Below are 27826 nucleotides of genomic sequence, written 5' to 3'. Positions count from 1 at the left end.
GAGACACTCTGCAACGGACCCATAAAAAAATAACAAGCATGAAAGAAGTCATTACCTTCAGGAAAGCATGAAATCTCGGCTTTTGTTTTTCACACTTAGTAATAGTTTCCTTACTCATTTCAAAGAAGTTCACAAAAGGAGGGTACGTTCTCAGCAAGTCTTTTGACTGAAAGAACGCAGAACTTTCATTTACAACATGCATGCAGCTGAAGTGGGAAAAGAAACCTTTTAAAAACTGTTTCTCCATAGTACACAACTTAAAGATAGAATCAATCCCTGAAGTATTTTCATTTACTGCTAAACCAGTGAAGTGATGCTCTACAGCAGCCTTCCCAACCTAGTGACCACCAGACGTTTTGGACTATAACTCCCATCAGCCCCAGCCAGTGTGGAGAGTGGCAAAGAATGATGGGATTTGTGGTTCAACACCCTCTGGAGGACACCTGGCTGGGGAACGCTGCTCTACAGTAACTGCTCTTTTCTTTGATGAAGTTGTCCCATGCTAGATTTAGTAGGAACTATTGTCCACCACACATGCTATTATAAGATATAGCCACCTTGAAAACCTTGGCAACTAGTTTGACATCCAAAATAAAATGGTTCTTCTAAAGTATATGCACTGAGATTCAATACAGCCACTCAGGCATTATAAATGTTTTCTATGACTTCCTCTATAAAAAGAAAAAAGCTTTCAGCATTTGAAATCTAAAATTAATTTTTTCACTTCACCAAAGATTGTGGGAAAGTGGTCATATCATATTCCATAATAAAACTAGGCATAATGAGAAAACTAACAAGCAGCACACATCGAGAGCAGCTAATTTTACAGTGCTGCTGTATTTGTTTATATAATCTGAACCAAAAAAAATCCTCCACTGGTTTGTTCTAAGCATAGCCAAGTACAGACAAGTTACAACTGCAAAGTAGCTAAACAAATACTTCAGAGAGACACATCCACATGTCAGACTCTTGACCATAAAATCAAAAGTGTGGGAAGAATCCAGTCTTTCTCTGTGGATATTCCCATACCATCAACTTCACACTAGTAAAACATTAACTGATAAGCATGGGCTCAACATATGCTGAAGCCCATAATGCTTATGGGTTGCAAGGACAGTGTGCACCATTTTGAGGATGCTATACGAACACTGTACAGACATTTACTGGTCTAAGGCACTGTATCTACATTGTCAGACTGACATCTGAAGACACCAATTATTCTCATGTTCATGAAACCATTTACTTGTTTGAAAGGATGAACTTTTACAGGCTTATAAGAACCACAGGACAAGATATCTTTGTAAAAACTGCCATTTTAAACAGCCTGATTCCTGCCCAAGAGTTTGAAAAAGTAGATAAATGAGAATGCAATGATTTGTCTAGATGGCACAAGTTTAAGGCTTAACAAAATACAACAGTACATGTATGCAATCCAAAACTTTAACCGATGTTACTAACACAAGCAGCACATTTTAACATTGGTTGTGAATTCTCTCGATGTCTCTAAGACCAACAGCCTCCTCCACATGTGCTTGGGAAATGCTCATGGTAAAGCCTGTGATTGAGTCTCGATCTTGGAGGCATCAAACAGCTGCACTAACTCACAGTTAATATGAAACACTTACATATTTCAGTATGATATCACCAATGCTTTTGCTTTCAGTCCAGTTTATCATAAGGTCTTCAAGGTCCTCCTAGAACATAGATGAGATATTGCCAATTTTTTTCCCCCAAGTACTTACAGTTCATAAGATGGAAAAGTCACATTAGTGTCCTGTATTTGTGCTGTGTTTCCCACTCCCAAATGACCTTTATTTTCATGCCACATTTAGAAGCAGGAGAAGATATGAACACTTAGTTTGGTATTATGCCTGAGGCGAGTCAGTTTCAGGGAGTCTACTCAAGAAGGATTGCACTTAAGAGAGTAGTACAAAAATACCTTACAGAGTGCTAAACTTCTAACTTCAAATTCTGTTTTTTGTTCTTAGTTGTTCCAAGTATTAATGTTTTTGCAGGGTGGCATAAGCAACACAGATGAAAAATGTACATTGTACAATTCTTAAAAACAACCTTTATCTTGGTGTGTACATCAAGGATGTCAGGAATACTGCCAAATATGGTTTTAATTTCTTCTGGTGCAAGGATGGGGCCTCCAAGCTGTCCTTCCTTTTCCAAAGGGACTTGAAAGACCTGAAAAAGGAAGGCAGAAAAGGCATTTAAACCCATATAGTATCTTATTTGGAATGCCATATTCAAGACAGATTCATACTTTTCACAGAAGACCCACTTGCCCCAAAGCCAGCTGCTGGCAATTATCAGCTGAACCAGAGGGTCATGGAGCAGATCTACTACACCAAGATAACACTACGTAGTACTTACTTCCATTACATCCACTCCACAGCAAAAAAAAAAAAAAGGAAGGCTTTCCTAGCACCCATGTCAGTTTCTTTTGTTTTTGCTCTGTCTTCATTGCCAACCCAAAGGTAAAAGAGGTAGAGAAAACCACATCCATGCTAGTAGAACTGGCTGGCAGGCCGTGCTTAGGCACAGGCCCGCCACTCTTCAACCCTTTCTCCAGGAAGAGCAGCTGCTGACTAGGGCCAAAAAGCATGATGGTCAGGTAAGTCTTAACATGTGGTAGACGTATGAGCCCAATGAACAGCCTAGGAGCACCTGTTGCTGAAGCCTTAATGAAGATAAACAAGCATGGAACTGAAAGTCATCTGAATGGGAGAACAGTGGGATCCCAATGTAAAAGCTTATTTAAAGCTCAGTCATGTGTACATATGCCAGGAAGTGCTGGCCAGCCATAGCTCTCCAATGCATGACTGTCTCCTCATCATCTCTTTTACAGAAGCACATTTCTCATTCTCCAGCATTCACAACGAGACATGCAACATACATACAGCAAATATGCCAGCCATGTAAAATGTCAAACAGTTCTCAAGAAGGCCCAGTCTTTGTACATGCCTTTTATAAAGGATCATTTCTGGAAAGTGATGTGGTATCGATTTGCAGCAAGTTTTCATCAGGTACAGAGGGGGAAAAAACCCTATTGACTTGCCTGGATTATGGTTGTCAGGATATCAACATAGTTGCTCTCTGTCTGATACAGCTCCTTTGCAACCTGCCATCTTGCAGACTGCTTTTGAAGAAAAGGAGTTGAGTTTTTGGATGGTTTTGCACATGATTTTGGAGTTTCTGTAAACGATGTAGACACAAGATGCAAAAAATGATATATATATATTTTTGACAAGCAAAGAAACTACTATGGATTCTTAATAGATTATACATTTTACAGTTAAAGAAGACTATTTCCATTAGAAGTATTAATCTGTTTTTTATGGAACGATTTGAGTACTATTCCATTTTTTAAAGTTGGGGAAAAAAACCCTGCTTGAATGGGGAATGCACTAAATAGGTTCTGCTTTTAGTGCCATTGTGCAACTTGCAATTGTCTACCACTTTCTCTCTGTACTACCATTATAAAATAACCAGTACCTATGATTTTAGTAAGATTAGGGAATATTGTTGGAGTATTTTGATGCTAACAGTGACATTTTTATATTTTATTGTAAGAGAGAATTAATTGCCAGGGATTTCAGGTACACAATGAAGTAGAAATCTGAATGGTATCTAACTAATGGTTACGTGTTGGCACCATTGCAACAGTGTAAGTGAAACTGGCGTCTGAATTTGATTCAGAGGTTGGTTCAGATCCTATTATCCAACTCTTATTAAGCGGTGTCCTGTGGCAAGAACTACACTCATCTTCATGGTCTTGTTGTTTGTTACTTCTTGCATAACTCACTTCCTGCACTTCAGCAATACTGTTTGTGCAAGCTGGAGCACCCTTATTTTCACCAGTATAGTGTCTGCAACTCTTCATTTGCTGGGGCAAATTTGGTTTGTTTTGCAAGTCAGGGTCCACAAACAGATCCAGTCTGTATTTTGAAATTGCCTTTTTAGTACATGATTCACACTGCAAGTTAAGTTCTGCATTACCTACATGGCCATTGGTATCTAAACATTTTAAGGAAGTTGTAATTTTAAGGAACACCTTGTGATGTTCTCCGTACATCTCTACCTGGATGATGTTCGCATAAGACAACATCTTTTGAAACTGGAACAGAACACAGCCTTACAGAAGTTTCCTTGCTTTCCATTGGGAAAAGAATATATTTTTGAAGATTTCTTGGAGGTGCTCCATTAACTAGGCTTTCAGATGGCTCACTGCTAGCTGCCTTCATGGTTTGCTGTAGATTCTTTAAAGAATTTATACAACATTTATGAGCAACGTTATCCAGAGGAATACAATTGGGAAGTCTGCATGATTTCCTTCTCATCCGACTAAGTCTATTGAAATGAGAGTTGCCCTTTTGTCTACCAATGTCCATGTTCCTCAATACTATCCTGTTCCCTGCATAGTATCGAGAAGGAAAAAGTCAGTTACTCATGTCAGGAGAATGATTCAGAAGTGTTTTGTTTTTGCCAGAACTATTAAAAGTATACAGAGCTGGTTTAGCCGTACCTCCATTAGTCATGCCTGATTCTGGTGTGTTGGAAATATCAAGTAAAGATCCTATAGAAAGGGAATGTTCAGCGGATGGCCGTTTCCGAGGTGGGAAGGGAGACATATCCGTCTCCCTGGTCAGCTGAGCAAGGGTCTCCCTTAAGCGACGTCTCTTCCGGTTGCTATTTGGAGTATTCAGAGAAAGTTGCGAGACCGACGTTTTCAATTCAGGACTGTCTAGCTGTAATGAAATATAAATGTTAAAATTTGTAACTCTACACCCAGTCTACAGCTTAGAAGCACAGGAAGCTGTAAGATACTGCTACTTAAATTAATTATTGGTTTCACTGTAAAACTTACTACGGGAACTCAAAAAGGCCTTAAAGACGTATGGGAGTATTCAACTAAATAATAGTGCTAGCGCAATGGAACTTTCCCCCCTCTCCTGCCCCCACGTGCACCCCATGGTATCCCCATGTCTGTTGGGGGTTAAGGGGTTGACAGAAAACCCAGAACTGATTTAGGGGATGCGCAGGGGGAGGGTGTTCTGTTGCACAAGAAGTCCTTGCCCTGATGGAATCAGCAATTTAACACTATGTTGAATACACCCCCCACTTATTTTCACTGGCTTATTTTTGAGTAATTCTTTTATGCTACATTTGAGTTCCTTTGCGTTTATGGTCTTATGAAAAAAATGTGTTTTCTTTTTGGGCTGGATGTGCATTTATTACTACTGGCTTTATAAAACTCAGAAGCTTTTACAGGAGGCTTTGTACTGTATTCTATGCTATTGTTAGAAATTGCATTTTATCTGTTATTGGCATAGTCTGCACATCCCATTGATCCATAGTTTAATACAAACTATGGTTTAATGTGAACAAGCACCATGATGGTGTACACTGCTCAAAAATTCCTGCAATGCTCTCTTTCTACTGCCGCCACAGGCTGAACAACCCAGAATTTGGCTTGCCAAGCTGTCCAAACACGGGTTCATGGTTTGGTTTTCTCCAACAAACCATAAGCAGTAACCAAAGTTCTTGGCTTATCGCTCATGTTTTGTTTAGGGAAACAAACCGCAAACTCTGGTTCTGACAACATGACAAGTGACACTCTGGCTTGTTTAGTCTATGGTGTCCCAGAGGGGAGGAGTGCCACGAGAGCTTTTGAGCAGCATACACAACCATGGTGCTCTTTCACATTTGTATTGAACTATGGTTTAATGTGATGAACCAGGCCACTGTTTAAGCTGCCTTGAGTTCATAAATATTTTACATGAGTAAATGGTACTATAGTAAATGTTTAAAAATCATACCAACGTGCCATTTTATATTTAATGGATAGGCCAAGAACAAGGATTTTCCCAGTTTAAAGATCTGTACATTGTTCTATATATTGTCTCCAAATAGTCTAGATTTCCTTCAGTAGCAGCTCACCTTTTCAAACAGGTACATAGACTCTCCAGCTCTGGCATCCATCTGAATGCTTCCCCAAAACCACTAAGGAGGGAGAAAAAACTTTTTCAGTTATTTGTTCAAGCCTATGCAACAATCTATCATTGCCAACAGCTACTGAAAAGCAAAAGCCAAGTGTTTTAGGTTTTGCTACGCATCTTAAGAACCCAAGATTTTCTGTTAAAATCTGACCTCCTGCTTTACAATGTAGAGGCTCTGAAATGGCTCAAATGGAAGGTCTTTTACTGTATTTTCTTCAACTATGAGATGAGTACACCTTTCATCACCAACAGGCAGATATTGTCCACCTGCAGACACAAAAGAGGAAAGCCAAGATTAATCTGTTCCTTTCTAAATTATACAGTTAATTTCAATCTAACATTGCAGCAGTGTGAAGAAAAACAAATCTTATTTCCTACTGGAAAATCTGCAGCTATTCTCAAAGTATCATTTGACACAGGGATGAGGAGCCTATCTCTTCTCGTCCAGGGGGTAATCTGTCAGAGGCCAGAGCCAAAAGGAAATGGGGTACCTCTTTCATCTCTTTTTGCCACTCTTCTTCCCTGGTTTCCCCTCCTTACCACATGTATGAAATTAGGCCCAGTGACAAGTAGCTGGAGATTTGAGAGGGAGGAGAAATTGGGGAAGAGCACCTCTAGGATCTGGTGTCACATACTGGCCAAGAGAGTCAGCTTGGATGCCATTACTTGAAATCTCATCACAACAATGGACTTACTACATGGTCTTAGTAACGTGCTTATTCTCAGCATTCCCAGCATTCTTCCTTCTGCCATTTAGGAATAATACTGACCTCTTTGAGGGTTGTTGTAAGGGTTATCAAAGTAACAAGAGTGCTCTAAGAACTCTAGAACACTATGTACAATGCTAACCATACTTGGTAGAGAAAAAGACAATGTTTAAAAGCAAGACCATAGATTTCTTACCTACTGCTTCCAATGTTGATTATTACACGATGCAAAGCTGACTCTCTACATTTTTTACAATTCCATTTTACATATATTTGACACACAGCTGAAGCATTTGACATCTTCTCTGTAACCAGTGCTCAGCATTTAGACTTGCTTTAGATGGTTCAGCCTCTTTTAAGTGCAAATCAGAAGGAAAGCATATGAATCCACAGATGGGTATAATCCACTGCGAGCTGACATCTCATACTCACAAACACGAACACTAAGACCAACGTGTTGTCAGTAAGACAGCACCATGGAAATCTGCAGTTTCAGTAATATAAAGACTTGCTGGGTATTTATATTGTGTGCCTCCCCCTTCAGCGCACGCACAAACAAATCTCTTTTAACACTGAAGGTGACATTTTTGTTGAAGGGAGGAGGAGAAGGATTGAAGCATTTTATTTTCGTAATTCTTTTATCGCAATACCTTTTCACATTTACCTTGCATTTCTGTCATTTCTTCCATGTTCTTCTTCTCTTCATCAGAGAATCCAAGAAAACTTAACACGCAGTCCTGAAATGGGGGAACTTTACATTCTTTCCAGAATTCCTCAGAAGCAGCACAGAAGTCACTAAAGGGAACGGGGTATTGGGGAAATTTAAACCAAGTTGCATCATGTTTCCCTACAGAGAATAGTCTCTGCTCACTATCCTGCCACAGGTTGTCTCAAACAGAGCAGATAACAAAGCAGCTACATAAAGTGCCACTTTGAAAAATGTATACATACATGTCATTTCTTCTCTCCCAGGCCTTATATATCCACTCTGCTTTCATGATTGGTGTGCCTAGACTCACAGCTGCCTGCAACCCAAGACAGAAATAGGTAACAGGAACATTCCTTTGCAATTCCTCCACTGAGTAAGTCTAGTTCCTCCTAGAGCATGTCCTTGCAAAGGTTTACCTAGTAAAGATCATAGCGTTTGACAAAGAGGACAAAAATTCATGCTTGATTTTTGAGATTGAAATTGATTTTTAAAAAATTATCTTTTTTATTTCAAGATTGGATGTTAGCAGAAGAGTGCTAAATAAGTCTACACACTTGCAAAACTGAATCTATAAGTCTCTTATTGAATCTTTGAGTCTCTTATTGAAACACAAAGTTAAAACAAACCAGGGACAAATCTGATCTTTACAGTCAAACATTATGATGGTCACATATACATTCACATATTCAGAAGTAACGCCAAACTATGGTTTGGCGCTATAACAAGCCACAGGCTTGCACCACCTACTCCCCCTCCCTTTTGTATGCAGACATTATAAACGTCCAACTGTTCATGTAGGCTACATGACCAGAGCCTTTGTTCTGAAGTAGTATAATGTATTTAACTGCAAACCAATGGGTGGTATTCAATGCTATTTCTAGTCAGAGTAGACTCATTAAAGTTACTAGACACAACTAACTTAGGTCATTAATTTCAGTGGGTCTACTCTGACCAGGGCTTAGCTGAACACAATACAATCTGTTTTAATTATAGAAATCAATTATTATTCATGCTCCTTCAGAAAATATTAAAACTACTGAATCTCTTCCTTGATTCAAATAACTGAGGGAAGAAGAAGGGGAGGCCAATTTTAATCAAGTTTTCAATCAATGTTTTAAGTCTATCTACCCTAGCATTTCAAAGTGAGCCATATCATAAATCTATCATATATTTGAATAAGGACAATTCCATTACTTTACTAGGACAGGAAAGGAGGGTCAACTGTATTTAAATGCAATTTAAATGAAATGCATGTTTATTCATGGAAGACTGCTAAACTAAAGTACATTGTGAATCAGTGGGAAACAAATGGATAAAGATTAGATTCCATTTTAGTGTGGCTAGATGCCACAAAATTAGAAAGAAATTGCATTTCGGTTATGAAACATCTCCTGCCGCTTGGTGATAAAGTAACTCCATAAGCATTACTACACTACTAGACCTCTAGTTCAGGGCATTAGGCTACAGGTATAATTTTTGGTGACAGAAGACAAAGGCTTGTCTTCATGAACTGTACTTTCAGCTATTTCAGAGTTAACATTTAATTGAAAACTTATACAACTTCAGAATGGTCATGTCAGTCTAATAAGCCTCCAAGGCATCTTCCAAAACAGTGAAAGACTTCTTAACAGTAAGATGCAGGAGCTTTAAAAGCAAAATCCATTTCTTCCTGCACAGTCAAGTATGTACTGAGTGGGACCACCTCTGGTTGCAGCTGAATGTACTAAGAGATAAGATATCAAAGTAGGGTTTTGTTTTGTTTTAAAAAAAAAGTTGAGTTACCAAAACTATTCCTCAACAAAAAATATATCCCTGTACACAGTCTTTCCTTGAGCGGGGAAGGTTCTGGTCAAAGCCCCAACACCTATTAAGGTGGTAGAACGCGTTCCGTGCCACCGAGGCCACTTGAGCCTCAAGAGACAAGGAAGGATCGAAAAGAATCCCCAAACTACGAACCTGTTCCTTCAAGGGGAGTGTAACCCCATCTAGAACAGGATAAACATCCACCATCTGGGCAGGGAAGGCACTCACCAACAGTGTCTCAGTCTTGTCTGGATTGAGTCTCAGTTTATTAGCTCTCATCCAGTTCGTTATCGCGGTCAGGCAACGGTTCAGCACATCAACAGCCTCACCTGAAGAAGATGAAAAGGAGAAATAGAGCTGCGTGTCATCAGCATACTGATGACAACGCACTCCAAAACTCCTGATGACCGCACCCAGAGGCTGCATGTAGATGTTAAAAAGCATGGGGGACAAAATCGACCCCTGAGGGACTCCACAATGGAGAGTCCAGGGTGTCGAGCAATGTTCCCCAAGTACTACCTTCTGGCGATAATCCGCCAAGTAGGAGCGGAGCTACCGCCAAGCAGTGCCCCCAACTCCCAACTCCGCGAGTCTCCCCAGAAGGATACCATGGTCGATGGTATCAAACGCCGCTGAGAGATCAAGGAGAATCAATAGAGTCACACTCCCTCTGTCCCTCTCCCGACAAAGGTCATCATACAGGGCGACCAAGGCTGTTTCAGTGCCAAAACCGGGCCTAAAACTGGATTGAAACGGATCCAGATAATCGGTTTCATCCAAGAGCACCTGGAGCTGGCCGGCAACCACCCGCTCCAAAACCTTGCCCAAAAAGGGGACATTCGCCACCGGTCTATAATTGTTCAAGTTATCTGGGTCCAAGGAAGGTTTCTTTAACAGAGGTCTCACTACTGCCTCCTTGAGGCTACTAGGGACTACTCCCTCCCTCAAGGAGGCATTTATCACTTCCTTGGTCCACCCGGTGGTACCAGCCCTGCTAGCCTTCACTAGCCAAGATGGACAAGGATCCAGAGCAGACATAGTCACCCGCACCATTCCAAGCACCTTGTCCACTTCCTCAAGCTGCACCAACTGAAACTCATCCAATAATGAAGGGCAAGACCGCGTTCTGGACACTTCAATGGATTCATCTGTCATAACATCAGAGTCTAAGTCCCTACGGATGCATGCGATTTTATTTTGGAAGTGCCCCGCAATGTCGTTGCAGCAGGCTTCAGATGTTTCTATGGTATCTTGAGGACCAGAATGTAAAAGCCCTCGTACAACCCTATCTGCACAGGGATGACCTCGCCTCAGTTGTTCATGCTCTGGTAACTTCTAGATTGGATTACTGTAATGCGCTCTACGTAGGGCTGCCCTTGAAGACAGTTCGGAAACTTCAGCTAGTGCAAAACGCAGCAGCCAGACTGTTGACGAGGACCAGCCAGTCCGCACATATAACACCTGTTCTGGCCTGTTTGCACTGGCTACCTATCTGTTTCCGGGCCAGATTCAAGGTGCTGGTTTTGACCTATAAAGCCTTATATGGCGTGGGACCGCAATACCTTGTGGAATGCCTCTCCCGCTACGAACCTACCCGGTCACTTCGCTCAGCATCTAAGGCCCTCCTCCGGGTACCAACTCACAAAGAAGCCCAGAGGACAGTTACTAGATCTAGGGCCTTTTCTGTAGTGGCCCCCGAATTGTGGAACAGCCTCCCCGAAGAGGTACGCCTGGCACCCACATTACTATCATTCCGGCGCCAGGTTAAGACCTGGCTATGCTCCCAGGCATTTTAATGTTTAATGTTCATAATTTTTAAACTTTTATATTTTGTTTAATATAGTATTTTGTTTTGTTGCTTGTGTTTATCGTTTGTAATCTGATTTTACTGTGTTATTTTTGTATTTTAACCTTTTTGTACACCGCCCAGAGAGCTATTTGCTATGGGCGGTTTATAAATGAAACAAATAAATAAATAAAATAAAGCAGAAGCGTCCATTAATTGTTGTAAACCGCCCAGAGAGCTTTGGCTGTGGGGCAGTATACAAATGCAATTAATTAATTAATTAATTGAGTCGTAGATACAAATTACAACAGCTCTTGCTGATCTTTGGATTAGGCCCATAGCAAAGCATTGAGTCCACTGGGTGTACATTCCAGCTATCAAGCCCCATTATTACTGGATCAACTATTGCTTTTAAACTACAGAAATGTGACAAAGATAAGATTTACTTTTATTAAATACCCACATGCTTATTCTTTTGCATCATACTTCTGGCATGCACAAAGAGAAATATCTTCTGCAACCAAGCTTTCAACTAGAAAGTGAAATTAGCATACCCTGAATTTGTCTCCTTGTGTAGAATTAGCCACTAGATGTGTGATTTTGGAACTGAAATCCCGTCGAATAATCCCTCCCATATGATGAACCAAAGTCACCAGCTGCACCTACGAACAAAGTTGGACTCCAGTTAATTTTCTAGTTATTTGGCAAAACTGTTACAAAGCTAATATGCCATCTGCAGTACAATATATGAAGGAATAGTACTTCCAGCCATTTTGTTTGTTTTTGGCTGCAAAACCTGGGTTATAGAATGGCTGCTTTTTACTTTAGAGGATCTCCTGAACAAGAGGACCAGAAGTTCAGAGCAAGATAACACAGGGAAGGGAAGCATTCCTCAGAAATGCTTTGCACAGAAGGGTCAAAAATTCAGACTATGAACCTGCAAACTAAGGAAAAACAGAAGCAGATGTCGACTCTCCTTCTGACTAGCTAATTGTGATGGTGAGTGCAAATGTTGTATACCAGCTAGAATATAGGGAAGAAAGATGAAGGCAAGAAAAGTAGTGAAAGCAGAGACCTGAAGATGTGAAGGTGAAGAGCTGCAAGACAGAGAAAGGGATGAAACACTGGAAAACACCGGATGAAACACGATTGGGACATTGCAGCATAAAGTAGCAAGGAAAAGCTAATAAAGGAACCCATAAGCTGAACTGAGAAATGCAAATAGATAAGTACTGGCCTGGCTATGAAAAACAGTCTAGCATAGGTATTGCTGTTTTTTCATTTCCTCTTAGAGCTATTCAAACCACAATGTTAGCTCTTTTCTAAAATTTTATTAAAAAGTTTCATTTGTTGCCTTGCTAAAATCATAAGTACAGCTTGTCGGGGACGGCCTGAGGCCTTGTTATTCACCCCAAACGCCTACCGTTCTACAGCACATAGGGAACAGGTTTGACCAATTAAAGTCCAAAGGTTTATAGGGCTTGTCTAGTGGAGGCAGCCAGAGGAATAAAGAGAAAATATCTACTTGATGTCCACAATGAAGTTCATGAGAAGGGATGGTTTGGCCAATTTACTTCCCTCTCATGGTGCCAGCTACAGTCTGTGTCATCACACAAGGCAATTTGATTTTTTTCCCTGTCAGTTAACCTAGATACCCTTTCAAGCTACACTGCTAATCAGCACTCACAGCATTACCCCACAAACTGTTACAAGCTTTTGAAAGTCATTACTAACTTGCGTCTCACATTTTGATTCCTTTCTTCCACAGCATGGCCCCATATGGTGATGTACATAGCATTTTGTCCACTTAATTTATTTCAGCTGTTCATATACCACTTAATTACCAACGTTTCTAAGTGATGTACATGAAAATCACAGGAAGCACAAAGTGGATAAAGTCAGTCATAAAAAACAGAAAACTTCCCTCAAATGCCTGCAGCAATTGCCACTCAACAAGCCTCCGAGTTGGACTAGCCACCATCTCACAACTCAGGCTCACCCAGTGAACTTCAAAACCAAGTGAACGTTTGAATCCAAGTATCCCTGATTCATGTCCATTACGTTATTTACAATGTGACTTTTTTTTTTACTCACTTGCACATTTATTACAAAAGGGAAGTGAAGAACCTATTGAAGTGCCAAAAAAAACCCCTCAATAGCTAAACGCTCAAGTTGTGCTGCTTTAGCAGTCAGGACGAAGCTCAGAGCAGATCTCCAAGTACTTTTTCTCCACTCAACATTACAACTTTTTCAATTATTGTTCAGAGTAGGTGAAACTAAGGGGTGTGGAATGAAGACAGTCTTACCAATTCTTCTTTCTTTCTGAATCCTGTGAAGCATAACACAAGATTCAGCATACTGGCACAGTACAGTGGGCGGCATGAGAAAGGCAGAGGCTGAAATAAAATCAAACTGGTTAGTTGTCACAGAAGATTCCCTGAGGCAATGAAGTAAGTAAGTAAGTGGAAACCATGTGCTTGAAGGATGACCATCACCCATTCAGGGAACCATAGGCCTGGTTTACTCATACCTAGAGTTCATTGTTTCTTCCTGCACAGCTCAGGTTAACATCTCAATAAAGAAACCATGTTTACAAGGCAAGGGACACTGTTTAAAACGAAAGGTTAAAGGTCTCACTTCCTAGGGACAGGGAGATATTTATGTAGGAAGGACAACACACATAGCTGCAGCGATATGAGCATGGGCCCATAGATTCAGATCTCCTGATTGAACCTCCTCCTGTGACAATGGACTTTATTTGTTTGAATTAAACAAATGTATTTTGCTTATTTGTTTGCTTAAAGTAAAAAGTGTTGGGCCTGTTTGAAATTGTAGCACAGTATGACTTGCTTGTGTGCTAAAATGCTGACAGTTAATTTACTTGTGTGTGTGTTAGAAGAAATGCTAATTTGCTAGCTTGCATTTTCATTGTTTAAAGCTGCGTTTGCAAAAATAAGGTCTCAGGCTTTAGTTGCAATGTCCAGCTGTATTGTAGAAAAGTATCAAATATTGTTGCAACATTCAAGGTGGAATAGTGTGAAAAGCAAGTTCCATATATGGATATGGAAGCGAGGGGACGTTACCAGAAGAAGATGGGCAGGGATTAAAGTGATGTAATTATGATCATAATGATGCATGAATAATTAGTAAAACAAAGTTGATAAAAGACTTGGTTGTGCCTAGCTGAGTCAGAATTAGCTTGCTATTTCTCCATGTGCACGTGTTAAGAAATAAATACACTCCTACTCCATTTTGTTTCATTCGTTCTTGAGCTCTATTGAGTGAGTATTTTGAAGCAAACCCAAGCCACTAGACCTCAAAAAGGGGCTAGGGCGTTTTGTTTATAACACTCCTTTAATTAACTGCTGTTTTAATTGTTTCATTTTTATGTTGTTTTAATGGACTTGCTTAGTGTACATTTTAATTATGGATGTGTATTTTAATGTTTTGCTTAAATCATTTTGTGTATTTTAATTTTGAATGGCCATATTTTTATAACTGGTCTCATACTTATAAACAGCTAAGAAGCCATTTTGGCAAAGCAGAGTTTATAAGCAAAAAAGGAAGTACAAATATGACAAGCAAGGAATACATAAGTTATGTGTTATTGAGAGCACTGGAGGGAGGCGGAGGGGGGAGAGGAGTAGGAAAATAGTTTTTTTGGATCTTCTTGACCACCATGATAATCAACCTTCAAGCACAATGAAATCCATCCATAATGCATTTGCAAGGCTGCTCTGAAATACTACCATTTGCTCCTAGAGTCAAGACTATTTTTATTCAGTTTCCAGAGAGATAACTCTGTTGGTCCACTGCAGCAAACATGATAAAGAGTATTGCGGCACCTTAAAAGACGTAACAAATTTATTATGCCATGACGTTTTGTGGACTACAGAAGTTCACAAAAGCGTACAACATAATAAATCTGTTAAGTCTTTCAAGGTGCCGCAATACTCTTTGTTATTTTTATTCTAGTATTAGATACTGTATGTTCAATATACGTGTCTCTTGTTCAAATGCTGCATTGCAGAAATTATTCTGAAATCCATATAATGTGTAAAGATGCAATGTAATGTGCAAATGGAGCTGTCAAGGGTTATGACTATGCACGTTTAATACAAACATGGATCAACACTTCAACATGCATCCCAAACCACAAGTAAACAAAACACATTTTTAAACAGGCCCCAGTTGCACAAGATACAGGGGAAGCCATGAGTGCATTCAAATATATACATAAGAATGTGTAAAAAAAAGCTAGCCATTTCAGGGTCTCTTATAATGTATTCTTACCTCGTCTTTTCTGGCACAACGCAATACTATTGGGGGCCCAAGGACTCTGCAGTCAGCTTTGTACAAAGTGTTGAAAATGGGATCTTGAAAGTCTGATATCACGAAGATTGTCTCAAATTCTGGTGACTCAGAATCCTTATACTCATCCACTGACTCAGTCTTTATGTAGGGCACTTTAATTTCCTTCAATTGTTTACAAAGAATTCAAGTATTACTTATAATATAAAAGTTAACAAAGTTTGTTTCTGCCCAGAAGTTGTATAACAGAATTTTTTTAAAAAATAAAAATTTAGTATTTGTTAGAAACAGTCCATTAAATTTGAAACTAGCTCAACAGAAACATGCCAGCTTTTCCCGGACAGAAACAAAGAGTTTTAGTAGTTAAACCTAGTTTGAGTTCCGTTTCATAGGTATGAGATCATCACCTTGATGATCACAGATGTACATAAATTCAGAATTGATACCAATATTCAAACAGTTTCAAAGCTGGCTGAAGCTTCCATTCAGCTAGCTCCATTGTGCACCATTCACTTCTATTGTGCTTTCATATTATAGCAAGTCATGAGAACGTTGGTTTCCCCCACTTCTATCCCAGGTAGTGCAACATACTGCATGCAGACATATACGCACAGTTGCCCCAACATACCATATGCATAATACTTTTAATTAGTTTTTCTTCCGATTTACCAGAACTAGCTTCCTTTATCTTTATAACTGGAACTTCCATTATCTTAATGGTCTGTAGAAGAGGAGAACTTTAGTATGAGAATGAGGTAATCCCAAGTCCCAACTACACATTTGTGGACACATTTGGAATTCTGAGAGAGCGCCAATTGCATTACCCCATCTGGTTACTTCTCTCCCACCTCCCTTGGGTCAGTTTTCCTCACTCCTGCTCAACAGACAGGATGGGAGGAAGTATACATGTGTGCATGGCTTTTCCAAGGACTCTAGGTAAGAATTGTATCCGCTAGAATTAAAACAGGTCCCCTTAAATTTGCATGATTTTACCCAGGACAAACACACACACATCAAATTAAAGCTTACAGTGCTAGACTGCACAAACCTAGCGCTCGACCAGCTCCACAATAACATCAATCCAAGGCAAAAATCCTCGTGATTTTTATGTAGGATGGCAACAAAACCAACAAATCACAGAACACTTATGGATATATGTCCATCAGTCCAGAGAAGACTGATGGTTTGGTGGTGATTTTCAGGGGATCCCTTGTAAAAACTATGAAGATCCATACTTTGGATCCTTATTTTTGTGCCATGGCAACATTGGAGAGCACTCTATTCATTAAATTGTATGTTTCAGTTAATGGAGACAGATGCAGTCTATGATTTAATGGAGGGAAATGTGTGAAAAAATTATGCATTCCAGAGGATCTGCTTTACTAGATCCAACCTGTGCACACATGTACTTTCTCTGTCACTCTATACCAGCGATTCCCAACGTGGGCGGTAGACCCCCCCTGGGGGGCATTACAGCCTTTCAGAGGGGTGTTGGCGTGACTACAAACTTTAGGGGGGCGTTTGGGTTCATTAGGGGAGAGTTGACATTTGGCGGTCTGATGCAACAGTTGAAGCATTTAAGTTTAATTTTATTTAATACACAAATCATTAATTCTTAAACTGTTTTGTCACCAGTTAGAATGTATTTAATAGTCTCAATTCATGGAAATAACACTATAAATAGTGAGTGCTCTTTAGTGAAGAAATTCTGAATAGCGGCCAGTGTCATATCAAGGAATGGGGATATTAGCCACGCCCCGGCACTAGGTAATGTTCCGATGCTGTCTTGAGGGATGTTGGAACCAATCACGAGAGAGTGTTTGATAAACTGGGTGTATTGGTGGAGGGCGCATTCTTCCAACGGAGAAGTGAGTGCCGTGTGCAAACAGGTGACGCAGACAGTCAGTTATTCGCTGGTTTTCTTCAGGAATGGGACACACTCGCTACCCGTTGTTTCTGTGATGTTTAATTTTCTATAACTATGTATGTATATTAATAAATCATACTAAGAATTCAATGTGTAATCTAAGTGCAATAAAAAGGCATGATAAAAACGATCAGTAATAACTGAAAATTTTATGCATTACTCATATTTTAAGGGAAGAATAGGAAGCATTGGCACATACTTAATCTGAGGGGGGCGTTGGGCACAAAAAGATTTTGCAAAGGGGTGCTGGGTCGAAAAAGGTTGGGTAATGCTGCTCTGTACTGTCACTCCATTCTCTCACTGAAGCACACTCCATTCTCCCTCTTGCACACACACCTGTGGCACCCTACTTTCTTCCTGCTCCATTCTGCCAACCAAAGGTTTCCGGATCGCTCCTACTATCTTGGCTGCTCCATTTAGTGCTGAGGTGCCGATTTAAGGTTTGAGAAACATAGAGCTGAAAGTGGAAGTGGGGAAGAATGTCACTCTCCAAACTTCCTCCTTCAGCAATATGTATTTTTTAAGTGGGAGGGAAGCAGAGCTTGGAAAAGTTACTTTTTTGAACTACAACTCCCATCAGCCCAATCCAGTGGCCATGCTGGCTGGGGATGATGGGAGTTGAAGTTCAAAAAAGTAACTTTTCCAAGCTCTGGAGGGAAGTAATTCATAAGTCATAGCAAACGGGTCAGTGAGCAGGGGAGGCACATGCTTAGAGGCACCAGAAATTCTTAAGGGCACCATGTGCACCATGTTGACAGCCTCAGAAATCCACTTACTTCCAAAGCTTTCAGCAGTTCTTCACATTTTGCAGCTTCTTGAAGCAGAACCACCCTCGTTTCAATCTGAGGCATTTCTTTTGTTGGGAGAGGGAGGAAAGAATGAACAATATCTAAATAAATGATTAGAGAATTAAACCAGTCTATCGTCCCTCTCAACAAGGGAACAGAGGCAGAAAAACTTGTCTTCCCATTTACATGCACTTTTATTTATTTAACAAAATTTATATACTGCTTGACTGTAGAAAGCTCTAAGCAGTTTACCAAGAAAATTAAAATTATCAATAGAACAGTTAAAAAACAAGTTTAAAACATTTTAGAAATTAAAATAGGCTAAAAAAAAATAAAACAAGTCAGCATCTGTGTGTCTGGATAGGCTTGTATAAACAAAACATTTGGTTTAAGCTGGCACCAGAGAGAATACAGTGGAGGCCTGATGTTAATAGGCAGGGAATTCCAAAGCATAGGCACTGCACACTTATAGAGTTGCTTTATTATGCTGAAAAGTCTAGAATTTCAAAAGTTACCCAACAGCAATTCTTATCTATTTTTCTAGACCTTGTGTCTGTATCCCCTTTACCTTTTGAGTATTTGCCCTGGTTTGCTGAGATACTAAACTAAACCATGGCTTAAAGCAAAAATACATGGAGATTCCTGAAGCAAAGACAGTGGTCACTGCATGTCTCCCCCAGTCCTGCTATTGCCTGGGACTCAGCAATGGTCTACCTTAGCATTAGTTCAAATCTTGGCTCATGGAGTCTCCTCCATGCAGGGCTGTGGAGTCGGAGTCGTGGAGTCAGAAGCAATTTTGGGTGGAGTCAGAGTTGGTAGAAATGTACCGACTCCGACTTCAAAATAAATTTTGATTGACATTTTTTTTAAAATATAAATTCAAAATGTCAAAGAAGCTTCCCATGAAGTCAACTGTAGTTGAGCATTTCACCATAACTCAAGATGGAAAACATTTTGTGTGTCAGTGTATGACACAGGACCCAGATGAAGACAAATGCTGTGATGCCAAGATCAGCGCATATTCAGGCAGCGATAAAAATGCTCCTATGAGAGCTTCCAGTTTAAAAATACATTTACAGCCCTTTCCAGGGCTGTGGAGTTGGAAGCAATTTTGGGTGGAGTCGGAGTCGGACAGAAGAAAAATAGAGGAGTCGGAGTCGAAGGTTTGACATACCAACTCCACAGCGCTGCCTCCATGAGCAGTAACCAAGAACAAAGCTGGGTTACAGCGCCTGATTTGTGTGGAGGGAGGCAAACCATGAGCCCAAGTTCAGATTTTATGCTCAGCTAAGTCCTGGGTTAGTGAGGCAGCAGGAATGGGAAAGGAATCCACACATTTGTTCATTCATGTTAAGCCATCATTTGGCTTAATGTTATGTGTAAACTGGGCCTTTATATGTTTAGAGAAGGACCTGTTATGTTCCTGTTTCCATCTTAGATGTGACTGGTGGGCACTAACGGAGAGCATGCTCTCAGTAGCAGAGTCCAGATTATGGAACACCTTGCCATAAAAAAATCCACTACCCATTCATTATACACCTTTAGGCAACAAGTGTTTTCTTGTGTTTGCTCCTTTTTCAATAATATACCCACAATTTATATCTGTAGCTTTGATACTTGCCTATTTTAACAATGTTATTGCAGCTGTTCTTTGTGCTTTGTTTTTATCGTTTTTACTGAACAAGGCAAGTCAGTTGCCTTGGGGCTCCATCATTGTAAAGCCAAAAGACAGAAATACTTTAATTAGTAAATAAAAATAAAGTTAGAAGCCTATGGGAACAGGGCCCACATTGGGCTTTTAGTTTTGTACAGCACCTACAACCGCAGAGTTGGAAGGGGCCTATACAGCCATCGAGTCCACCACCTGTTCAATGCAGGAATCCAAAGTATTATAGATATTAAATATTGCTACCAAAGCAGGCATTCAAATGCTCCCATCCAAAAGGCTAGAAGAATACACAGAAGTGCAACTAGCTTAGATATTGGTTTCAAAGATGATACAGTACTGTCATACTATATCATCTTTGAAACAATGTAATATAAAACTAAGTGCACTTCTCTGTGTTTTTACTGCAAGTGATTATTAGCCACATTCTGAAGTAAAAACAATTCACTTCATTACCTTCACCATCTGAAGCAGATCCAGTGAATATGTTCTCCTTGGAAGTTTCTGTAATTTTGGAGTCAAGAATGGAAGAATCTGCCAAGAGACTCCTTCCTGTATCAGACATGAGGGTACTGTTGTCAGCCATGGTCAAAAGGATATTTCCCGTCTACAGCTGCAAGGAAATCACCAATAAGGACTTTAAGGAAACACAGATTAGGAGATTTATTACAGTAATCTAGATAAGGTTACTAATCACACTCCAAAAGCAAATGAGTAATTTTAATACTCACACCTATAATCACTAAAGCTTGCTAAGGACTTTGTCAAAGCCTCCTTTTTCTTCTACCATCTATCCACTTACCCTGCTGCTGCTGCCTCCTTTTCTGTTCCTCCTTTAAGATATTTAGGGCTCAAGCACTGGCTGTGAAAGAGGTTTTATTTGGGTGGGGGTGGAGAATACCTGGGCTGTAAGCTAATTGCCACAATGGAAAAAATGAAGCTAAAAAACTGTAAGTCATACTTGAAGATGTTTGTGCAAAATTTATTATTTCTCTGCATCTATATAGGATGTCCAGAACTGGCAACATTCACTGGAGCCAAATGAGCAACTTTCTCAACAGATTATTATTTATATAATGTCATCTCTGTGTACATGGATTTGTGATGTCCAGGACTTCCTCAAGTACAGAGAAAGTATGCTTTTACAGATATCTTCAGGGCTTGTGTGCCACCCTATGTGATATGCTTACTCAAGAATTACAAGTCCCAGAGTCTCTGCTGGCATTTCCTATGCAAAGGCAGGAGAAGCGTGACGGTACATGAGACAAGATGGGTGGAAAAAGCATCGTAATAACTCAGGGCACTGACATTGCAGACACAGTGAAAATCGGTGCTGCTGAAAAGACTGACAGAATCCAGAACATGTGTGAGTAAATGAATTACACCTCTGGTCTCCATGTTGAAGAACTAACATTAGGGGACAGTGTCAAAAGGGCACTCATGTATAATTCAGACATACCATATTGCCATGAAAGGTAGGCAGACACAGATGTGGGGAGATTAAAGAACTAAGTAAACTAAAGGATATTAATCCTCTCATATTTCTTCCAAGCAATGCCTTTTTGTGGGGTGGGAAGGAAAAAGTGGCCTGTGCTTCAAGCCTGTACTGAATCCAGAGAAATTATGTTTCAGCACAGAAGATCTGACCCTTGATTTTGCACAATGCAGAAGACTGCAAACAACTATAAGACTGTCTTGTAGGCCTTCCTGTGTGTCTTACCCCTTTTTAATCACTTCAGACTAAAATCAGACTGCTAAAATCATCTCTCCCCATGTTTGACTTGAATAAAATCATCTTGATTTAAATCATGACTTAAATTGCTGTTCTGAAGGACTCAATTTTAATGATTTAAATCACTAGTGAGAGATTGTTTTATTATCATTTTAGTAGAAGTACATTATTGTTTAATATAACCTTAATACATATTCAGAAACGTAGGTTCATTAGAAGGTAGGTACACACTACACAATTATTCTGAATTGTTTTCAGATTAATTTTCATCAAAAAAATGAGATAATTAGGTCATTTTAGTAAAGCAGAAAGAACTTGTGAAGTCATTCAGGAGATGAACCAGCTCCAATTATTCATGATATTTTTGTCATGACGCGCCAAAATCACAACCACCAAACAGGCTTTTAAATTGTACTAATAAGATTGTTTATTCTTCTGGTTAGTTTTCTTCTTCAACAACAACATTAACAAAACATGCACAAGGATTTTTGAATGGTTAACTATTTCAGTTTTTAGATAAATGTAAAGTCCTTTAAAAATATTTAGGCAATTTCGACCAGGTCAACATGAGAAACTTAAAATATTGGGTGATACAGTTAAGTCAGTCTTTTTCTTCACCTTTGTCTTCCTTGCTCATTGTCTGAAAAAGAAATATAAGCTTCCCTGCTTTTTCAGTTCCCTACTTATTTCTCAATTTAGAATGAATTAGTCCAAAGGAAGAAAAAAATCCCTCTACACCTGTAGAAGAGGCTACTGCTGTTAAGAGCTGGATTACCACTTCAGTGGTCTCCTCCTTGTTCAGATCTACTCCATCTCCCCAAATTCTCTATTCATCAACCTTCTCTATCTTTGCACTTAGAGAGAGAATATGAGCGCACTTCATGTACATCACCTGCACAATAGGACTGATCAGGTTATCTCCCAACTCCATAAACTGCTGTTAGCATATTCATAGAATATAATTAGAAGTTGTATAATTAGTATTCATGATGATATCTTTGACCTAGGCTCATTTTTTACTAATTGCTTTAAGAAAATTTTGAAATCTGATTTAAATTTTTTTTAAAGATTTTTGATTTTTTTATTTAATCAATTTTTATCAACCCTGTCTCTCTCCATCACCTATTAAGCCTCTGAATAAACTTCAAGTTTCTCCATCTGAAGCAGCCCCCCACCCAGATCTCTGCTTACAGCCCTTTCTTCCTCTTTTTTACTTATAAACTTTGCTTAACTTACACCTTTGTCACATGCCACCTTTCATTATCCAACTACATGTGACTTCATAACATGCTGTGCAAGGGGTTTTGTGGCTTTTTTTTAAAAAAAGGACACTGTGGGAAGAGTGAATGGCAAAATATTTGTGGAAGCATGCAGCTAAAACAAGAAAGCAGATGGGATCCACTGCTATCGCAGAGTATAGTTTGACAACAGGTGGGGCATGGCCACTAGCAAATTTCCAGTAGACCACCTAGCTGGTTGCTGCAATTCTTATGTAAATGCTGGACCTTGATGTGAATCAGCAAGGCTCCTCAGTTTGGAGCAAGAATGCATACTCAGGATAGCTTAGCAGATAAGATAGGCCTTTAGTGTTCAGATGCCACAAGGATCCACACTTGTGATCTAAATTTAACACATAAGTGAACTACTGGGAGAAGGGGAAATACTTTATGCAAAATAAGTTAAGACCACCCAGACTTACATCCCTCTCTCAAACTGGTGCTCCAATCCTTTGTTAGCCCAGGGAAGCATCAAGAGATGACATCAGTCATTGTAAAACAAAAGTGGAAGCTGCCCTGTCCAGCACTCTCAATCTTAGCTGGATGGAAATGCTTTGATCAGCATTGTGATATATAGAGGTTTGCTAAATATGGAGTAAAACTGGGTACTGAAGTTAGTATAACCAGTCTAAGAGGAACAAGTGTACAATGAGCATAATTTCAAAGACACTGCATTAAAACAGTCCTTGAAGAGAAGTACAAGGCTCTTCAAAGTATCAGAAACCCAAACAATTGCCTAGGAAGAAGAAGCTGTGTCCACAAGCACCATATAGGCCCAATTCATTAATTACCCATGAAGTACAATAGCTGCCAAAAACAACTGCTTCTCTGTGACTCATATAGTTATTTCCCATAGTTGGGTCAGCAGCCTGCTGCACTCGCAGTGCTGGTATGGGAAGGAATCATGTGAGCTGGACAAGCACATGATTAGAGCAACCAAGCGTTATGGTTGCAAGGTGCAGCCTAATATGCAGATAATTTGTTTTGCCAGCAGTTACTAATGACATGCGAATTAGCCCTTATTCACAAGATCAGTAAGTAATGGAACAAAGAGGTGGGTATCCAACCTACAAGATCAGAACTTCATGCGGGCAGATGAAAATGCAATGATGAGCAATTATGTAATTCTGCTCATACACCCTGCCCACCACATTCCAAAGTTTCAGGCCATACAATGGCTTGTTTCATAGAAGACAGAATCAAGATTAAACAGTTCTGAAAGAAATTCCAACTGCAGTATCACATACAGACCTATGATTTTTCCAGATCAGAAGGGAGTAGAAAAAGAGGAAGACCAAACAAGAGATGGGTTGATTCCATAATGGAAGCCACAGACCTGAACTTACAAGATCTGAACAGGGTGGTTCATGACAGATCCTATTGGAGGTTGCCAATTCATAAGGTCACCATAAGTCATAATTGACTTGAAGGTACATAACAACTTCACTCAAAACAGAGCTGTAAGTCAATAGTGTGCCAGGGGTGAGTTTTGTTTTGTTTTGACAGAAGGTGGATTTTTTTTCTCCTTCTTCCATGACAAAGCAACAATACAAACACAGCTCTGCCAATCAAACCCTAATCTGACATGTTATTCATTAGAGTGACAACACCGACTCTTAGAGACACTTTCTCCCCACTACTACTATTTCCCCACTACTAATATTTCCACCTGTTATGTTACAAAACACCTATGCTGCCCTGGGCTCCTGCTGGGAGGAAGGGCGGGATATCAATCAATCAAGATGCATTGCTAACAAACTATAATTGGAGAACAGGGCATGATTGCCAGAAACCCCTTCAGGTGAAATGCAGAAACAGAGAGTAGGTTATTAGGTCCGACATTACAAAGCAGTGATTTAAGGACTGTCCCTCATTCCAGAACACCTTAGTCCTACAAAATGCAGTGAATCTCCTGTAAGAACATAAGATCATCACTTCTGGATCAGACCAAAGGCAGTCCCACATCCTGTTTGTCTGTAGCAACCTCAGAAAAGCCCACAAGTAGGATAGCCCTCTCCCACTGTTGTTGCCTACTGACTGGCATTCAGAGACATGGTGCCATTGATCCTGAAGATACCATATAGCCATCATGACCAGTAACCATAGGCTGCCTTCATATGTCATGGTAAGAGCAGATCACTCCTACCTTGCTCCTCCTGCTAGTGAGTAGGTGCAACAAACCACAATCCATGATTTGGAATCATGACGCAAAGAAATCACAATTGGTAAGTCAAGAACAAACTTTCATTTGAGACGATGGTTTGGAACTAAACATACTATCCCCATTTCAGCCAGAACACTAAGCCAAGGATCATGGTTTGTCCATTGTGCTTGTCAACAAGGATGAACAACAAAGGAGCTATCTGCACATTCACAGTAAACCATAGCTTACCATGACATGTGAACACACAGATTGGAAGCCATATATTCCATGAGTCGGTCTAACCCCTCTTAAAGTTTTCTTATCTGGCAGCCATCATATCTGGTGGAAGCAAATTCCACAGGTTAACTATGTACTGTGGAAGAAATACTGCCTTTGTCTTTTCATCATCTTCTACCCTTCACCTTCATCTGATGACTCTCAATTCTGTATTACAAGAGAAAAATGTCTCTGTTCACTTTCTCCACACCATGCATAATTTTATACACCTTTATGATGTCCCCCATTACTTGTCTTTTTTTCTGAACTAAATAGCCCCAATTTTCCTTATAAAGGGGCTGTTCCTGCTCCCTGATCATTTTTATTCTTTTTTTCTGCATGTTTTCCAGCTGTTTTCACCCTTCGCATTACAAAAGAGCACAAATTGAATCTGTTATTTCAGATCCCACAAGCACCAAAATATCCCTTATTTTAAGATGCTGTATCAGGCAACTAGCCACTTGCTCACAACAGCTCACCTCAGATAGCCTTTAAAAAAAACAATGGAGAATAGTTATCTGTATTCAGAGAGAATCTCTCTCCAGTTACCAGATGCTGGGGATAAACAGCATACATCGTGGTGACAAGCACCCCACAGATATCTTGAATGTACTATAAATAGGGCTGGATTACATAGATGGTTGGAATGACCTAGCAAAATAATATAAACATCACATTTTTAGGTATTCACCCAAGACATTTTAACCTTTCAACTAAAAATGTATGATGTGACTGCAACAGACACACATATCATACACTAATCAGGCAGAGCAACTGGCAGCAGCATCCTGCTGATCAGGCACTGAGGGGCAAACCAGAGTTTACCATTGTCTAACCTAAACTTGCAAGATCTGAACAGGGTGGTTCATGACAGATGCTATTGGAGATCGCTGATTCATAGGGTCACCATAAGTCACAATCGACTTGAAGGTACATAACAAAAATATTTAATTTATTTGTTTATGTAGCATCATCTATGAACATGTGGAGGTTTGACAGGTCCATAGCCAAAGTTCTTACAGTCCAAAAATAGAAACAAGGGAAAAAAGCAGGAAGAAGGGAGATAACAGGCAGGGGTAAACAAGTGAAGACCATCAGCCTATTTCAGTTCCACATACTTTGGCTCAGTTACAGTACAGTGCTGGACGTAATGGTGAAAGGAGGGGCACACATGAAATGGCTTTATGCTACACCTTAAGACAGGGGCAGCCAACATGGTGCCCTCCAGTTGTTGTGGGCTACAATTCTCATCAGCCCCAGCCATCACAGACAATGGCCAGGGATGATGGGGATTGTAGTCCACAACATCTAGAGGGCACGGCATTGGCTAACCCTGCCTTTATAAGTAGCTGCCAAGATTAAGTTTGTAAAAGACAACATATATATATGCTTTAGTTTTACTTAACCTCATTATTTTGACCCACACTGGGGCTCATCCAAGACCTGTTTTCATTCCCAGAGGTTAGGCTCTGAATGTAAAAAAAAAAAATGCAAATAGATGACACCTTTAAGCAAAGGTGCATTTCCTTCACAGTCTCCACATGCTAGGATTTGGAGGAACAGAGAGGGGGACTTCCAACTAGACCTTAACCCTGGCATCTTTTCACCTGTTTCTTTTCAATCACTGCCTCAAACCAGGCCCCTTTGCGTGTACCACGTTTTCTCACCCAGTTAACTTCTCCTCCCCTCACGTCACTTGCCTCCCTACCCACCTGCCCCCTCGCCCAGCCGCCCCCTTCACTAGCCGCCTGCACCCTCAGCGCCCTTCCATGGGCTTTCCCGCCCTCCACTTCTTCTCCTCCTGCTCACCATTCAGCGGTACCAAAGGCCTCTCTCCGCTCAAAGGAAAGCCGCCATTCCCAAGCCAACCTCGCACACACCAATTCAAAAAGCGAGCGTCCGCCCCCTGCGCGTCGCCCATTGGCTGCCCTGACCTACCACGGAGGGGGCGGGCAGATGCAAAGTTCAACTCCGAAATGCCGGCCTCCTATTGGTCTCAGGCTTCAGCAGGAGGCGAGGCGGGGCGACGGGATGACGTCAAGCATAGTTCTTGCTCCCTCCTCTCTTTTCTTCCATGTTGTTTCTATGGATACGGGCTTGTTTTGAACGCTTGGTTCAGCGGCTCTCGCTTATAAGGCTGTTTTCTGTTGGTCGCTCTGATCACCTCCGTTTTGTGACCGGGCAGGAGGGAGGCAGTGGCTTTTTTAAACTCGCACCGAAGTCAGTACCCCTCCGTTTCCCCCCCTCCCACTAGGTTGAGCTCAACAGAGGATTGGCTGAAATAGGGAAGGGTTGCCCCCCCCCCGTTCAAACGGTTGTTATAATGGCGGGTGAGGGTAGAGCGACCCGGATATTTCTTTACAGCAACTGGTTTTTCAGGATGTTTGTCTTCACGGTTCGTTCCTCCTTCCCCATACAAGACGTGAATGCGTCCGAAGTGAGCCTGCGCGGCATGTCCACAGACAACACTTTTAAAAACAATACTCCAAACCTTCCATATATTGCCATGACATCTTTCGCGAGGAATCCTGGGAGTTGTAGTTTTATCAGAAGGGTGCAAAGTGCAAGCTTTCGGATTCTTCCAGGTGTCCTCAAAAACTGAGGGGAAAATATGAGGGGAGGGGCTATAGGTCAATGGTTAGAGCATCGTATGCAGAAGGCCCAGACTCAATCTTTGGCATATCCAGGTAGGGCTG

At 40.5% G+C, this 27826-nt stretch overlaps 1 protein-coding gene across 8 annotated transcripts in view; it reads right to left on the bottom strand.

The window, feature by feature from the left end:
* Nucleotides 1-27348, bottom strand: part of ECT2 (epithelial cell transforming 2) — a 67709-nt gene extending 40361 nt beyond the window's left edge. For 2 of the 8 annotated variants that reach the window (XM_061637339.1, XM_061637344.1), the window contains exons 1-16: nucleotides 26940-27050; nucleotides 20159-20315; nucleotides 18025-18137; nucleotides 15950-16042; nucleotides 15304-15486; nucleotides 13317-13406; nucleotides 11565-11672; nucleotides 7664-7737; nucleotides 7377-7507; nucleotides 6157-6272; nucleotides 5947-6009; nucleotides 4532-4754; nucleotides 3065-3201; nucleotides 2071-2190; nucleotides 1626-1694; nucleotides 56-166 (exon numbers count right to left, since the gene is read on the bottom strand). In XM_061637339.1, the coding sequence (XP_061493323.1) occupies nucleotides 56-166; nucleotides 1626-1694; nucleotides 2071-2190; nucleotides 3065-3201; nucleotides 4532-4754; nucleotides 5947-6009; nucleotides 6157-6272; nucleotides 7377-7507; nucleotides 7664-7737; nucleotides 11565-11672; nucleotides 13317-13406; nucleotides 15304-15486; nucleotides 15950-16042; nucleotides 18025-18137; nucleotides 20159-20288 (1761 nt within the window). In that variant the 5' untranslated portion in view covers nucleotides 20289-20315; nucleotides 26940-27050. The other 6 variants (XM_061637341.1, XM_061637345.1, XM_061637343.1 and 3 more) reach the window with 4 other exon arrangements.
* Nucleotides 27349-27826: the final 478 nt, after the last annotated feature.

The sequence above is a fragment of the Rhineura floridana genome, chromosome 7 (assembly GCF_030035675.1).
Source record: "Rhineura floridana isolate rRhiFlo1 chromosome 7, rRhiFlo1.hap2, whole genome shotgun sequence".
Classification (NCBI taxonomy): Eukaryota; Metazoa; Chordata; class Lepidosauria; order Squamata; family Rhineuridae; genus Rhineura; species Rhineura floridana.
This window is presented reverse-complemented; position numbering and strand designations above follow the sequence as displayed.